The following is a 15047-nucleotide window of genomic DNA, read 5'->3' on the forward strand; positions in this document are numbered from 1 at the left end:
GAGGTCTGGCATTGTCCTGCATTAGGAGGAACCCAGGGCCAAAAGCACCAGCATATGGTCTCACAAGTGGTCTGAGGATCTCATCTCGGTACCTAATCGCAGTCAGGCTACCTCAGGCGAGCACATGGAGGGCTGTGCGGTCCTCCGAAGAAATGCCACCCCACACCATTACTGACCCACTGCCAAACCGGTCATGGTGAAGGATGTTGCAGGCAGATTGCCCTCGACAGCGTCTCCAGACTGTCACATCTGTCACATGTGCTCAGTGTGAACCTGCTTTCATCTGTGAAGAGCACAGGGTGCCAGTGGCGAATTTGCCAATCATGGTGTTCTGTGGCAAATGCCAAGCGTCCTGCACGGTGTTAGGCTGTGAGCACAACCCCCATCTGTGGATGTCGGTTTCTAACCGTTTGTGCAGACACATGCACATTTGTGACCTGCTGGAGGTCATTTTGCAGGGCTCTGGTACTGTTCCTCCTTGCACAGAGGCGGAGGTAGCGGTCCTGCTGCTGGGTTGTCCTACGGCCCCCCTCCACGTCGCCTGGTGTACTGGCCTGTCTCCTGGTAGCGCTTCCAGCCTCTGGACACTGCGCTGACAGACACCGCAAACCTTCTTGCCACAGCTCGCACATTGATGTGCCATCCTGGATGAGCTGCACTACCTGAGCCACTTGTGTGGGTTGTAGAGTCCGTCTCATGCTACCACTAGTGTGAAATCACAACCAACATTCAAAAGTGACCAAAACAGCAAGAAAGCATTGGTACTGAGATGTGATCTGTGGTCCCCACCTGCAGAACCACTCCTTTATTGAGAGTGTCTTGATAATTGCCAATAATTTCCATCTGTTGTCCATTTCATTTGCACAACAGCATGTGAAGTTGATTGTCAAACAGTGTTGCTTCCTAAGTGGACAGTTTGATTTCACAGAAATTTGATTTACTTGGAGTTATATTCTGTTGTTTAAGTGTTCCCTTTATTTTTTTTGAGCAGTGTATATAAGATTGAGTCCCAAGTTGTAGGACCCCCCACTATATTGGCCATATACCCCCTCAGAGGGCACAAAGATGGGGCTGTCCCGATGGATAAATATTTTGCAGTTTAACACATACTGTATATAAACATTCTAGAAAACATGCAGCCCTTACTTTTCTAAGTGTGGCGTTGTACAGACACTGTATCTGATGACTGATGATGCAGCAGCTCTATTCTCCGATGCAGCCTCTGACACAGGCGGCCTGTCGGGGGTGCACAGGCTTTGTGGCTCATTTTTTAAGGCTCTGGCTTTACCTCTCCTCTTCCCCTTAATGGCCATTTCTACAGTCTCATCCTTCACTTCAGTCTTTAACTCCTCAGTTTTCAGATCCTCCTCATTTTCTTTTTTCACACTTTCCTCTATAACCAGTAGAAGATTTTCACGTGTTTAATTGTACAGCAGACGCCTTTATTTTTCTTAATTATAGCAGTAGTACAAGCAGATCATGGGTGAGACTAAATTACGTATACACTAGAAGTGTTTATTAGTAAAGGGCACAAGTTTAGCAATGAGTAATCGGGGACCATAGCCAAATATGCACAGCCTGACGTGACAAGCTTTCCATATATACTGAAGGCTGGATGCCTAAAATTCATTGACTCCATTATATCAGGATTGAGTGTGTAAATATACCAAACCTTAATCTAATCAATCATAGCTTGAAATGTCAGATAATAAACCTGAAGCCTATATTATAACCTGCTCAATGACAACATGCGAACAAGCCCTTAAAGGGATAGTCCAAATAACCAAAGCCGATTTTAATCCTAAATGTCCAGTTAATCTAATCTTATCACCTCTCTAATATGCTTTAATTAAACATTCCCTACATTTCCCTCTACTCCAACACTACACACATTTCAGCAGAGCAGGGACTAGCCCAGCCTCAGAAATTGACGTCACTGAAGATGCTTAATTTCAGGTAAATAAAAGGGTGGGGAAAAGCAGCCCTGGCCCCCGATTACATCTCGATGATTTCAGCATGCACTGGGGATTCTCAAACGGGAAGTCTCGAGGGGGCACCGTGAAATGAAGGGTCATCAGCGCCGACATACAGTCTAGATCACATGAAGTCATTATTGCCCTCTACTTCTTTGGTCAGGCCTCATCTGGAATACTGTGTCCAGTTTTAGGCACCACATTTAAAAAAAAAACAAAAAAAAAAAACCACGACATGAACAAACTGGAGCAAGTTCAGAGAAGAGCGACTAGAATGGTGACCGATCTGCAAACCATGTCCTATGAGGAAAGGTTACAGGATCTGGGAATGTTTGGCTTGCAAAAAAGACTGAGAGGAGACAATAGCAGTATACAAATATCTCAAGGGCTGTCACATTGTAGAAGGATCATCTTTATTCTCATTTGCACAAGGAAAGACTAGAAGCAATGGGATGAAACTGAATGGGAGGAGACAGGTTAGATATTAGAAAAACAAAAACTTTCTGACAGTGAGGGTGATCAATGAGAGGAACAGGCTGCCACAAGAGGTGGCGAGTTCTCCTTCCATGGAAGTCTTCAAACAGAGGCTGGACAGACATCTATCTGGGATGATTTAGTGAACCCTGCTTTGAGCAGGGGGTTGGACCAGATGACCCAGGAGGTCCCTTCCAACTATCATTCTATGATTTCTGCCATACACAGACAGCAGATGGCCTAACGAAGACAAGGAGTCCCTCTAAGTTCACATTAGCGTTCAGGGGCTTTTCGGAGGGCAGCGTACATCCTCTGCTAAGCCCCGCATACTTCTGCATGCGTCTTGCATACCTATCTTTAACATTGGGTATGCAGGAAATGCGGATGCGTTGTTTTGACGTGCCTGCCGACTGCACGGGAACGCAACAAGTTGCATTTTGTGCAGACAGCAGGCGCGTCATAACACATCCGCATGTCCTGCGTACCCAATGTTAAAGATAGGTATGAAAGACATATGCAGAAGTAGGCAGGCAGGGCTTAGAGGACGTACGCAGCCCCTGCAAAGTCCCTGAACGCTCATGTGAACCCGGCCTTCCTTAGTAGTCAAACAGCAACCACATGGAGGACATTATAGTGTTATCCTGTGCAGATGTAAATCCAGCCCCTGGGGAGTGCTAAAAAGACTTGTTAGAAAGGTCCGCAGGATATGCCGATGCCTCCCTTCACTTGTTATGTTCCCCTTATCCATAAAAAGTATAGTAGGAGGTGTAACCTGACAAATTGCCTTGAGCTCCCCGCCCCCCACACACAGACTGGATGAGTTGTTCTGGATGCGGGAAGGGAAATAGTGGTTCACAAAGTGTAAGTGGAGAGAAGCAGGAAAGCTAGAAAGAAAGGAAAAAAAAAGAAAAAGAAAAAAAATACACACACACACACACACACACACACACACCCCTCCCTGATAAGATATCTATTGCAACATAATTAAATAGCAAAAGGCAAATATCACAAAAAATTGCCATTCACAGAAAGTGTGCACCCCTTACTGTTGCCATTACGGTTATCTTGAAACAAGGCAGAAATGACATACCCGGGTCAGGCTTCAGCTGCTCCAAGGCATTAGCAAGGATGGCTCTAAGTTCTTCAAGGGGCTAAAGATAGAAACATTTTATATATTATGCAACGCAGTTAAGATCACAGATCATTGCACAAAATCATAGTGTGCTCAATAAAACAAGACGGGAGACCCGCAGCTGAAAATGGCTTCTTGATACGATAGTCCTTAATACACCACAAATTTAACTGAATATGTACTGAACCAAGTGTAAAACAAAACAGAATGTATTTTTGGACCATAACAGTGGTGGGGGTCCAACACCCCACTAATCAGCTGTTAACTGCTGCAGGCAGATGTATACACTGAATGGAGAAGAACAGCTTAGCTTCATTCACGGCTGTGGAGTCAGAGTCCATTTTGGTGGAGTCAGAGTTGGAGTCGGTATAATATGGACCAACTCCTAAAATATAGAATACATTGGGTACAGTAGTACAATGCAGGATGTGCTGTAAATGTTTTCATAAGAATTTGGGAAAGTTATGAAATGTCCTTTAAGTGTCTGTTCTGTTCCTGATCTTGGCTGTTAGTGGAGATGAATCTCTGCTGCACTTTATGCACATGCTCAGTAGAGCTGTGGAGTTGGAGTCAGGGAAACACACAGCCCTGGCTCCCTTCACTATGAGGCGGCCGCTGCTGGGTACTGCAGATCAGCTATTCTTTAAAGAAGCACTTCCCAAAGGTTTGTATGTAAAGCAATACAAGTACATGAATCCAATCACTGATCGCAGTCTTTCCCAGTATCCAGCTCCGCTCTGGTCGTCTCACGTGACTGCAATTCCAGCTCTCCAGATCACACTGCGCTCTGAGCTGGAGCCTCTTTTACAGTGGAAGCCTATGGAGCCTTATTCTGACACTCCTGTAGCTTGCACTGTAAAAGCGTTATCCGGCTCACAGCGCAGTGTGATCTGGCAAATCAGACATTGCAGTCACATGATTGCAAAGAGGACTGGAGCGGTGCGGGAAACTGGCTACGTTCCCATGATGAGCATTTGATGTAGCAGAATTTCAGCACCCATTATTTAAATTAGGTTACTTATGTTTTTTTCCATTGTGATTCTGTGAATTTTTATTAACATGCATTTTGATCATGTTTTTGACGCTCCATTTTTTTCTTGTGTCATGCTTTAAAACAAAGCAGCTTTGTTTTTCCATACGTCCTAGTTTTTTTGCTTTCACAATTTTCTTGCTATACTTCAGTGTGGATTACATGGTTTCTGGGGCGGTTTTTTGGCTGCGGATTTTCCACATCTAATAGAAGTCTACTGGGGAAAATATTATTATTAATAAGTAATACACAGAAAAACTCAGTGTACCTGCATGATAAATTGACATCCTGTGGATTTGAAACACGCACTGCAGGGCTAGTTTACGCAGCGTTATAGAAATCTCCTGCCCACTGTGCTTTGTTTAAGTCCCATTCACTTTGCTGGAACTGTAAGATGCTGCGCTTTGATGCAGGGAAAAAAACTAAAAATAAATAAACGCACTAAAAGCTCATTGTGGGAACGTAGCCCATTACCGCACTGAAGCACATCAGTGGTTGCAGACTGGCTGCAATGTTCAAGTCAATTAATTGACAGATTTACTAAAGCAATCAGACTTCGAATAGACAGTCTGAAGACGCATCAGAGGCCAACTAGTTAATATACCGTGAGTTTATAACCGTTGCTAGTTTGCTTGCTTTGGTACAAAAAGTTAGTGACAGCCCCTTTTGCCACACTATCAGTAAACTTTTCCACCATCTACACAGGGGAGATTGGCTATGATAGTGGTAACCACGGCATCTAGTTATATCCAGCAGCATTCTCCCACTAACAGCACCCCAACAGCCACATAGTTAGTAGGACAAAATAACTCAGAAAGTTGGCTCAGACCTTTGCATGGCATGGTGCATGTTCAAGGACCATAACATTAAATGGTTACTTGATGTTCACATCAGATCTTCCAGGAAAACAAAGGTTGAAACTTGGCCTCCAATATTACCCGATTGTTTACCAACACATTGAGGGCTTCAGACTTCATTAAAAACTAAAGTGCAAATGTGAACAGAGCCCCGAGTGCGTCACTTACCTGAGCACCAGCAGACACGGCCTCCTCACACACCGCAATCACTTTATAGAGCGCACCATCCCGTTTCTCAAGACGTGCAAGACATTCCCAATATCCGGAAAGCTGCTTGGCTTCTGGAAGATTTTGGACTTGTTTCTCAAGTATCGAGAGAACTTCTTCCCTTGGATAACCCTATTTTTATGAACAATTAGAAACACATGTTGTATGAAGGCCAGTCGGGCCTGTGGTTGCACTATAGTTTTCCTATTGGCGCCATTGATTTCAATAGTATTTTAGTAAAAAGCTGGTTACATAATAGTAAGATATGTTCAACTCATTCATGAAGATATGAAACACGCAGGACATCAGTTACCTCATCTATCAGCTTCTGGCAGCCTCCAAAAATCTGGTGAAGCTTCAGAGTGAATAGCTCCTGCTCATCCTCTTCTGCCATGGTGGCCCAGTACAGCTGGCGAGTTTCTTCTTTTGGCTCCTCCACCTCAGTTTTTGTCTCTGGCTTTTCTTTATGCACGCTGCACGTAGAAGGTAGGACTACAGCCATTGGGGGCCTTTTTACTACTTTTCCTTTAGACTGTCTCCATTCTGCCAGACGTTCCCTATGCAAAACACAACAAGAAAACCATGGACTAACATGAACAGCAATCCTTACAGAAGCCCTGATGAATAACAAAACTACATCAGCCATGCCACTGAGGCAACAGTAAAGGCTGGTGGTCATGTGACAATGCCACGTAACCACAGCACCGCCCTATGAAGAAAGTATAGGATTTTCTTATTTTTATGATGGACCTTGGGACTATTAAGAAGGGATTGTCCAGTAGTGGACAACCTGTGTAACCCATTCACATACAAATATGTGATTATGGGGTTTATGTGGGCTCAAAAGCAGAGCTCCCTCCACATGCAGGTGATGTTGGCTTTGTCCCCCGTATGTTGATGCCCGATTATGATAGGTCTACCTCATTCTGGGGAAGAACTACACGCCCCCAGTAACAAGATGTGGGAACGAACTCTATATATATCTATATAAGAGAGCGATGTGGCCAGTTTAACATGCTAAAACTAATGGAAGGTCCTCCTTAAATAGTTTAAATGTGGCCTTTGGCACTAGTTTAATCTGAAAATTTGGTCCAGAGACCCCAAAAAACCCACCTTTTTTGTGAAGTGAGTACAGCTAATACAGCATGTGATCATAAGGAATACACCCATTTGTCACTTACTTCCGTTCTGCAGCCGTCTCTCTGGGTTTTGGAAATTTGCTGGCTGTTCGCAGGGGCGGAGCGGGCTTGTTCTCCTGAGGCTCAGGTAGGGTTTCCACAGGAGCAGAAGATGATTTATTCGGCATCACTGGGTTACTCTTCTTGGCTTCAGTTTTCATTGGAGGTTTTAGTGGTTGCGCCTTCTGTTGCATTGGCCTCTGTTGTGTCAGAACTTGTGTGGTTCTCCGCACACTCACTGGTTCAGACTTGTTCTTGGTCACAGTAGTGGATGGTCTTATCTGTGATGAGACTGGTGGGATTGCAGGCCGCTTTGGTTTCACGTCATTGACAGCAGGCCTTACCAAGGTCTTAGGCACAGATGCAGAAGATTGTGGCCTGTTTCCGTGACTCTTGGGCATAGGTTTATTTGGCTCAGTCAGGTTTTTGTTTTCAGAGTTTTTCCGAAAGGAATTAATTTTAGACTGCACAATTTTCCCCTTATAGGTGCCAAGGACAGGCTTAACCGCTGGTTTTGGTTCATCTTTTGTAGGTACCAGTTTTGCCCGCTCATCTTTTATTTGCTTGGTTTTCAGGTAGGACTGAGTTAGGGTCACAGATTTACCACTCTTATTAACAGCTGGTTGAATATTTTCTTTATTTACTGGTTCAGCCTTAAAAAGAAAGAATACTTTAATGAATATTCTCCAATATGTCTGCATCAATGCATCCAACAAAAGCAGCAGGTTTATTACACCACAAAACCTCTGATTAATGCAGGTTCATCTGCTAGGACCATTCATGGAACCAGTGGCTACCCATGCCAAGGGTATCGGCCAAAGGTGCATTCTTGGAGTGCATGCTGATATTTTCAGTGGTGCAAAGTATATTTCTACGGCTACCTATCGGGATTTTGGGAGTGCACACATGCTGGAGTGGACATGTTGTTAGGTCCTAGTTCTGGCCACATCTCCGCAGTCTGCTCCTGGGTTTGCGCAGTAGGTCAGGAGCCATTCAGTACTGTTCACCTCCCCCTGCCTTGTGCTCGGCCTGGCAATGTGGATTTATGTAGAAGTATTGTCACGTCACTGGCCTAAATTAGATTATTTTCTGTACCAATTCTTTGACGCTTGTGATTTAAAAAGGGTTTTGTTAAACACCTGACCCCACAGCTAAAGGGTTTTTTTTTGTTTTTTTTAAAGAAACACCCCCCAAAAAAAACCAAACACACAAAACTATTTTATTTAATCATTCAGAGTCCTGCAGATTCTGTGCTGCCGCCCCCGATGTCTGCAGTGCTCACAGCGTTTGAGCCAAATTAGCCATCTCCGAACTCTGGCCAAGTGGGTGGAACACGCCGATCAGCCCCTGTATAGCAGCAGTGCTGAGGACGTGACATCAAACCTCATGAGCAGTGGTGGAAACTCAGCGCTCCACCCAGAGAGGGAGGGTCCTGGACTGATATTTAGCCACATACAGCAGAGATTGTACTTTGTACATAAAGATTCTCAAACAATGAAAAATGACCGAGTATAAACTGGTATGCATGCAATGTGTAGGAGCACGTTCACACAGGCCATTAAACACACAACCCAATATAGAAACTTTTTTTTTTTTTTGTAAAACACACACAGCGTTTATCATCTTAGGTTTTGTTTGTTTAATGGGCAGTGTGAACACACTCCTATACGTTACATGCTTACCAACTTAAGCTCTGCTTTTTTCTAGGGTCTTACGCTCAGCACAAACGTGGGCATGGCCTCCCTTTCTTTGAACTGCTAGTATAGAAAGGTAGGAGACAAAAAAGAGCGCAAATAGGGCCTTATCCCCAGAATTGTTTCCAATCAATTATGAGAGAACTGCTCACTTGGTGGTACAAAGTAAAAGCGTGTAGTTGTCAGCTGCTGCAGATCCACAGGTCGGCACTGCGACCTCTTAGAACCGTTATAATAGATGAATGTGGATAAAATCCGCGCTGCTGCAACAAATGATGGATCCAGATATAGTTATAAGATCTTCCACAGAAAGATATATCTTTCTGTGGAAACTTCCTGAAGAAGAAGCCATGAGCTTCGAAACGTGTTGAATAAACCACCCGAACATCTTATAACTATTATCTGGATCCATCATTTGTCGCAGCAGCGCGGATTTTATCCACATTCATCTATTATAACGTTTCTTTGAACTGGGCATGGCACTTCTATAGCTTCCCATCGCTGGGTGTCCACAGTCAGGCTTTGGTCCTGCTCTGCCCGTACTCACATTGAGTTAGTTATTGACACATGGTAAGAATAATATTAGTATAGGACCGTCCCGATAAGTGTACACCTTGTCGCGGTGGGATGGCTTTCATTAAAAAAATTCTTTAACCCTTTAGCGACCGGGCCTTTGTTTAAAAAAAAAAAAATCTGGCCAGTGACACTATGTGGTAATAGCTCCGGAACGCTTCAACATATTCCAGTGATTAAGACTTTTGTGACAAATTATACTTAATGATCATAGCAAATTTAGGTTGATATGTTTTGCATTTATTTATAAAATGTCAGAAATTTGATAAAAAAAAAAAAAAAAAAAAAAAAAAAAGAGTATATAAAAAAAATAAAAATGCAATTGTAGAACTTTGAATGATTATCCCTTTAATCCAGATAGTCATATCACACACAAAAACATTAAAGGGAGCCTGTCACCCTGAAAAATCGACAATGAGCTAAGCCCACCAGCATCAGGGGCTTATCTACAGCATTCAAGCCCCCAATGTATCCTGAAAGATGAGAAAGAGGTTATATTATACTCACCCAGGGGCGGTCCCTCTAATCTTCATACGATGACGTCCTCTTCTTGTCTTCCTGCTCCGGCGCAGGCGTACTTTGTCTGCCATGTTGAGGGCAGAGCAAAGTACTGCAGTGCGCAGGCGCCGGGAAAGGTCAGAGAGGCCCAGCGCCTGCGCACTGCAGTACTTTGCTCTGCCCTCAACAGGGCAGACAAAGTACGCCTGCGCCGGAGCGTGAAAACCAGAAGAGGACGTCATCATATGAAGATGGGAGGCCCCGGACGGGAGAGGGAGAGATACAACCGATACCTCAATTCATTTTACTTTTATTGGTATCTATTTTTATTTTTGACATTTACCGGTAGCTGCTGCATTTACCACCCTAGGCTTATACTCGAGTCATTAAGTTTTCCCAGTTTTTCGTGGCAAAATTAAGAGAGGGGGGGGGGGTTTTAGTCTGCTTATAATAAAAAAAAAAAAAAAAATATATATATAAAAAAAAAATTTTATATACGAATATATATATCCCTATAATGGATCCCATTTTAAAATCCACACCCCTCGACATATTCAAAATTGTTTCGGGTACTTCATTAACCCTTCAGGTGCTTTTCAGAAATTGACGCAAAGTGACATGACAGGGATGAAAAAGTTTCTTTTTTTTTTTTTACCACCAACTAAATGATCATTTCTGAAGAGGCCGCTATAGCTGGAAGACTGAGGCTGTTTCTTGGCCATCGCAATCTTCAGGACCACACAAAAAATATCTCAGGGTGCCGATGGGGTTAAAGAGGGAGCCCCTAACACTACCGTTAACCATCTAGATGTCGTAGTCATTGACAGCAGCATTTAAGGGGTTAAACGGCCATAATTGCTGTCACCACTGATCATGGCTGATACAGAAAGTTGTCAGCTATAGTGTACAGCCGACAGCTGCTGGATTGTCACCTGTATGGGGAGGCTCATATCTCCGGTCAGTAAAAAGACGTATTGGCGGTCACTAATTCTACTTTCACACTAGCGTCGGCACGGGGCCGTCACGCTGCGTCGGCCCGACGTACCGACACTGTGAAGAAAATGCCCGACATTGGCAGCGGAAGCAGTCTTAAAGGTAAGGTACCGCGTTTGTAGATTATTAATAAATCACTGTAATGTAGCATAACATGCTGCTATAAGCAAGTTTTAAATGCATGTGAAACAGATTTCGTGTGTTATATGTGTTTAAAGAAGGAACTGGGGGCTGACATCTTGGTTTTGCAGCAGTAGCAGGGCACTAACAGTGTCATTTTACAGCACCCCATGGACATAGGAGATAATAGACCGGCGAGGACCCTATCTTTAACATTGAGAGGTGTTAGCAGTGAGCTGGGCACGCCTCTGTGGGCTGCACAACTCACTGCTGTAGGTGTGACTAGCAGCCATTTTATTATAGCCCAGTGCTCTCTGCCCAGCTCCACTTACTCTCTATCACAGGAGCTCCATTCCCAGCCTGCAGAGAGAGGTGACACCTGACACCTCTCTCTGCCATACAATGTATCTCTCCCCTCCCTCCACAATGCCTGGCCATTCACTGCAGACCTGGAGCTCCTGCTTATCTTACTGAGGGATGAGTCACAGACAGCTCTGCACAGACAATGCTGCTCCATACACACCACATAAACTAACTGTGCTTCTGATGCAGGAACTGCTGGTGATTGCCCTGTGATGCTGCTCTTCATTCTGCCCCAGGGATATTAGACCACCCAAAAGGGGAGGGAAATGCTGATGTCAGCAGTTACTGCCCAGATTTTACAGCTAACAGTAAAGCTGGTAAGTCTTACTATAGCTGCTTGAGGTCTAAAACGGAAAATGCTCCCCCTAGTGGTCAATATATATTTGTAAGAAAATATATAATATTTTTCATATAGAAATGTTTGCAAACAGTGCAAACATTGCATTAATACATTTTATTTACGATTTTAAGCTTAATTTCACAAAAAACAAACTACAAGAAAACTGGTGGCACCTTCCCTTTAAGACGCTTCCGCTGCTTCATTGTAAGGTGCGGGGAGGAGGGGGCGAAGTTTTGGCCGCGCATTCGCGGTCGAAAATGGCGGTCCCGACGCACAAAAAAAGTTACATGTAACGTTTTTTTGTGGCGGCGCTGCGCCAAAACACGACGCAACCGTCACACGACGGTTGCAACGTGTGGCACTGCGTCGGTGTTAGTCTATGGGGAAAAAAACGCATCCTGCAGACAAGGTACCAAGTACCCAGTGTTATTTATATGTACTATTACTGAACTTACAGTGGGGGGGGGGGGGGGGGGGGGGGGGGGTTTGTTCCCATCCTAGATTTGGAAAGGATAATGGCTAAAAAGTAATAATCCTTTACCAATTCTTGACACTGCATCCTACCACCGGACATGGCACCTCTTCCCAGAGGCTGTGCTACGACTATTAGTACCGGCTGCCGTCCTCTATGTGCACGGGACATACATTAGGGGGACCTTTTAATGCAGACCTGACCAGGAACATACACAAGAGAGGACATCCTTACCATTTTCTTCCAGGGCCTAATTTGCTCAGATTTCTTCTGTAGATGCCTGTTGGACCTTTCCATTAATGGGGACCTTTGAGTTAACAAAAACAAGTCTCAGACTATTGGAGAAAAAACACATTAAAGTAACTTGTATTTATCGCCTGCGCAAACCAGGAGAGGACGGGTGGGGAGGCGCCTAGCAGTCACTTATCAAACTGTTCCTCAATGGCAACATCTGAATACACCCCAACGGGCTCAGGCCTAATCTTGAAAAGGGAAGTGGTCACCAGATTTTTGGCATCGAATCTGGAAGCAGCATTATGCAGAGATCGAGCCCTTGATTCCAGTCATGTGTTATTTAGTGTGCTGCTTGCTGTGGTTTTGATAATCACTTAACAGGATATTAAAAATAGATAACTAGTAATCCTGTTGCCATGTAGTTCCCAATAGTCATGACCTCTGTATAACCTCGCCCACTGATTGGCAGCTTTTTGTGTACACAGTGCATAGGCAGAAATCAGTTAGTGGTGTGGGTGTTATTATACAGAGCTCAGCATTTAGAGAACAGCTCTGCAACAGAGAAAACAATGATTTTAACAAAAAACTGCAGAGAGCAGCCTGGTGAGAGGCACATTGCTGGAATCAGGGTCTGAAACACACTTAGGACACTAACTCCTTAAAGGGAATCTACCAGCAGGTGTTTGCTATGTCATCTGAAGACAGCATGACGTAGGGGTTAAAAATACAGATTTCAGCGATGCCTCTTATCAAGCTGAGGCTTTGTTTGCCTAGAGTGATTGTTTTAGCACCAGTAGCTCATCATTGCTGTGACTAGATGGTCACCTGCCCCTGGTCTGACACGGCCCCTCCTGTGACAGGCAGCTCACTGTCTACAGACTACTTACATACAGAGCCTCCTGTGGGTGAGGTGAGCTTTTCAACTCTGCTTCATTACTAAAGCTAAAAACTGTAAGGGTATGTGTCCACGTGCCCTTTTACATCCGAAATAGAAGCGGATTGAACACTGCGTGGAGCCGCAGCGTTCAATCCACAGCGTCCAGATGTTACAGCATAGTGGAGGGGATTTTATGAAATCCCGTCTCCACTATGCGTGGTAACACGCACCCGGCGGCCCTGCGATTACGGACACGCGTCTTTTTAGATCGCAGCATGTCAGTTTACCTTGCGGCGCCGCTGCGCGGTAAATCACAGGGCCCTATGTGTGGGGTGCGATGATCCCGGATGTGTGCAATGAACACATCCAGCATCATCGCGTCTCCAGAAGGGGGCGGAGCAAGTTTGCCGTTGCGTCCAAACCGCCGGCCATCCTGAAAGTGGACACATACCCTAAGATTACTGGGTACAACCATTCTATGTGACATCATTGGATTCAGCTTCTTTTTGTCTACACCAGGCTGCTCTCAGATAAGGTAGCAAAAACCTGCTGACAGATTCCCTTTAAGTGCTGCCACACCCAGAGCACTTCATTTAAGAGAATCTAAAAATTAAAAAAAAAAAAAAAAACAGAAAATCACATTATATGATTACATATTTCATGCAATAAAATGCAAATTAACTATTTGATAAATAGAAACACAACTTAATATTTGGTATAGAAATCTTTACTGCTGCAGGGATTTTGGCCCACTCCTCCATACAGATCTTCTCCAGATCTTTCAGGGTTCCAGGCTGTCGCTGGGTAACAGTTTGCACTTCCTCCAAAGATTTTTTTTAGGTTCAGGTCTGGACACTGACTAGGCCACTGCAGGACCTGGAATGCTTCTTACACAGCCACTCCTTAGTTGCACTAGCTGTGTGTGTGTTTCAGGTCATTATCATGCTGGAAGAACCAGCCGAAACCCATCTTCAGCGCTCTTACTGATGGAAGGAGGTGGTTTGCCAAGATCTCTTGATACATGACTCCATCCATCCTCCCTTCGATACGGTGCAGTCATCCTGTCCCCTTTGCTTTGCATAAAGTATGAGGTTTCCCCCACTATGCTTCACAGTTGGGACAGTGTTCTTGGGGTTGTACTCCTCCTTCCTTCAAATACTGCGAGTGGCGCTGATATAAAAAAAAGCACCAAAACAGAAAAATTAAATAAATAAAGTGTAACATTCGAATTGGAGCTTGTTTTTTGTGGGACAGATTGTACTTTTGAATGACACCACTGTTTTACCATACTAGGAAAAAAAAATAAAAAATCCAAGTGCAGTAAAATTGCAATTGTACAATTTTCTCTTCTTTTTGCTTATTTACTATGTTCACTACATACTAAAACTAACCTGGCAATATGATGCCACGGGGGAGCATGAGTACACATACCACTAAAAAAAAACAAAAAAAAACAGACAAACGCGCAATTCTGGAGTTTAAATTTTAATTTTTCAAGGCGCTGTTTACCGAATGGTTTCATTTACTTTATATTTTAATAAATTGGACATTTCTGAACACGGTGATAGCAAATGTGTGGGTTTTTTTTTGTGTTCAATAAGGCATAAAAAAAAAAAAAAAAAAAAAAAAAGAGGGCAATTTGAATTTGCGTTTATTTTTTCTTTTTTTGACTGCAATGGTCCCCTTAAGAGACTTGAAGCTGCGATTGTACATTATACATAGCAGCTCTCCTACTGCAATGTGTAGCAAAAATCACGATCTTCTGTGCATGCCGCCCATGAGCTGGCGTTAAGAGATTTACAATAAGGCCGGGATCACACACAGCGAGGTACGGCCGAGTCTCGCAGGTTAAATCCAAGCTCTGGCACCGGCACTCCAGAGCAGAGCGTGCAGCCGCATAGCAACACATGGAGCTGCACGCTCCGCTCCGGAGTGCCGGAGCTTCTTTTTAACCTGCGAGACTTGGCCGTATCTCGCTGTAGTGTGACTCCCGCCTAACAGTTACAGTGGGTATTCTGCGGAACCCCAACTG

The 15047-nt window shown here is 44.1% G+C and overlaps 1 protein-coding gene across 4 annotated transcripts in view; it reads right to left on the reverse strand.

The window, feature by feature from the left end:
• LOC143817060 (serine/threonine-protein kinase Nek3-like) overlaps positions 1–15047 on the reverse strand; it is an 852762-nt gene that overhangs the window by 833983 nt on the left and 3732 nt on the right. Inside the window, exons 3-9 of one of the 4 annotated variants that reach the window (XM_077298143.1) lie at positions 13747–14185; positions 12139–12211; positions 6855–7504; positions 5987–6230; positions 5635–5805; positions 3538–3598; positions 1147–1393 (exon numbers count right to left, since the gene is read on the reverse strand). In XM_077298143.1, the coding sequence (XP_077154258.1) occupies positions 1147–1393; positions 3538–3598; positions 5635–5805; positions 5987–6230; positions 6855–7504; positions 12139–12201 (1436 nt within the window). In that variant the 5' untranslated portion in view covers positions 12202–12211; positions 13747–14185. Of the gene's footprint in view, positions 1–1146; positions 1394–3537; positions 3599–5634; positions 5806–5986; positions 6231–6854; positions 7505–12138; positions 12212–13746; positions 14186–15047 lie in introns of those variants that run through there. The other 3 variants (XM_077298141.1, XM_077298140.1, XM_077298145.1) reach the window with 3 other exon arrangements.

Source organism: Ranitomeya variabilis, chromosome 3 (genome assembly GCF_051348905.1).
Source record: "Ranitomeya variabilis isolate aRanVar5 chromosome 3, aRanVar5.hap1, whole genome shotgun sequence".
In the NCBI taxonomy this organism is placed as follows: Eukaryota; Metazoa; Chordata; class Amphibia; order Anura; family Dendrobatidae; genus Ranitomeya; species Ranitomeya variabilis.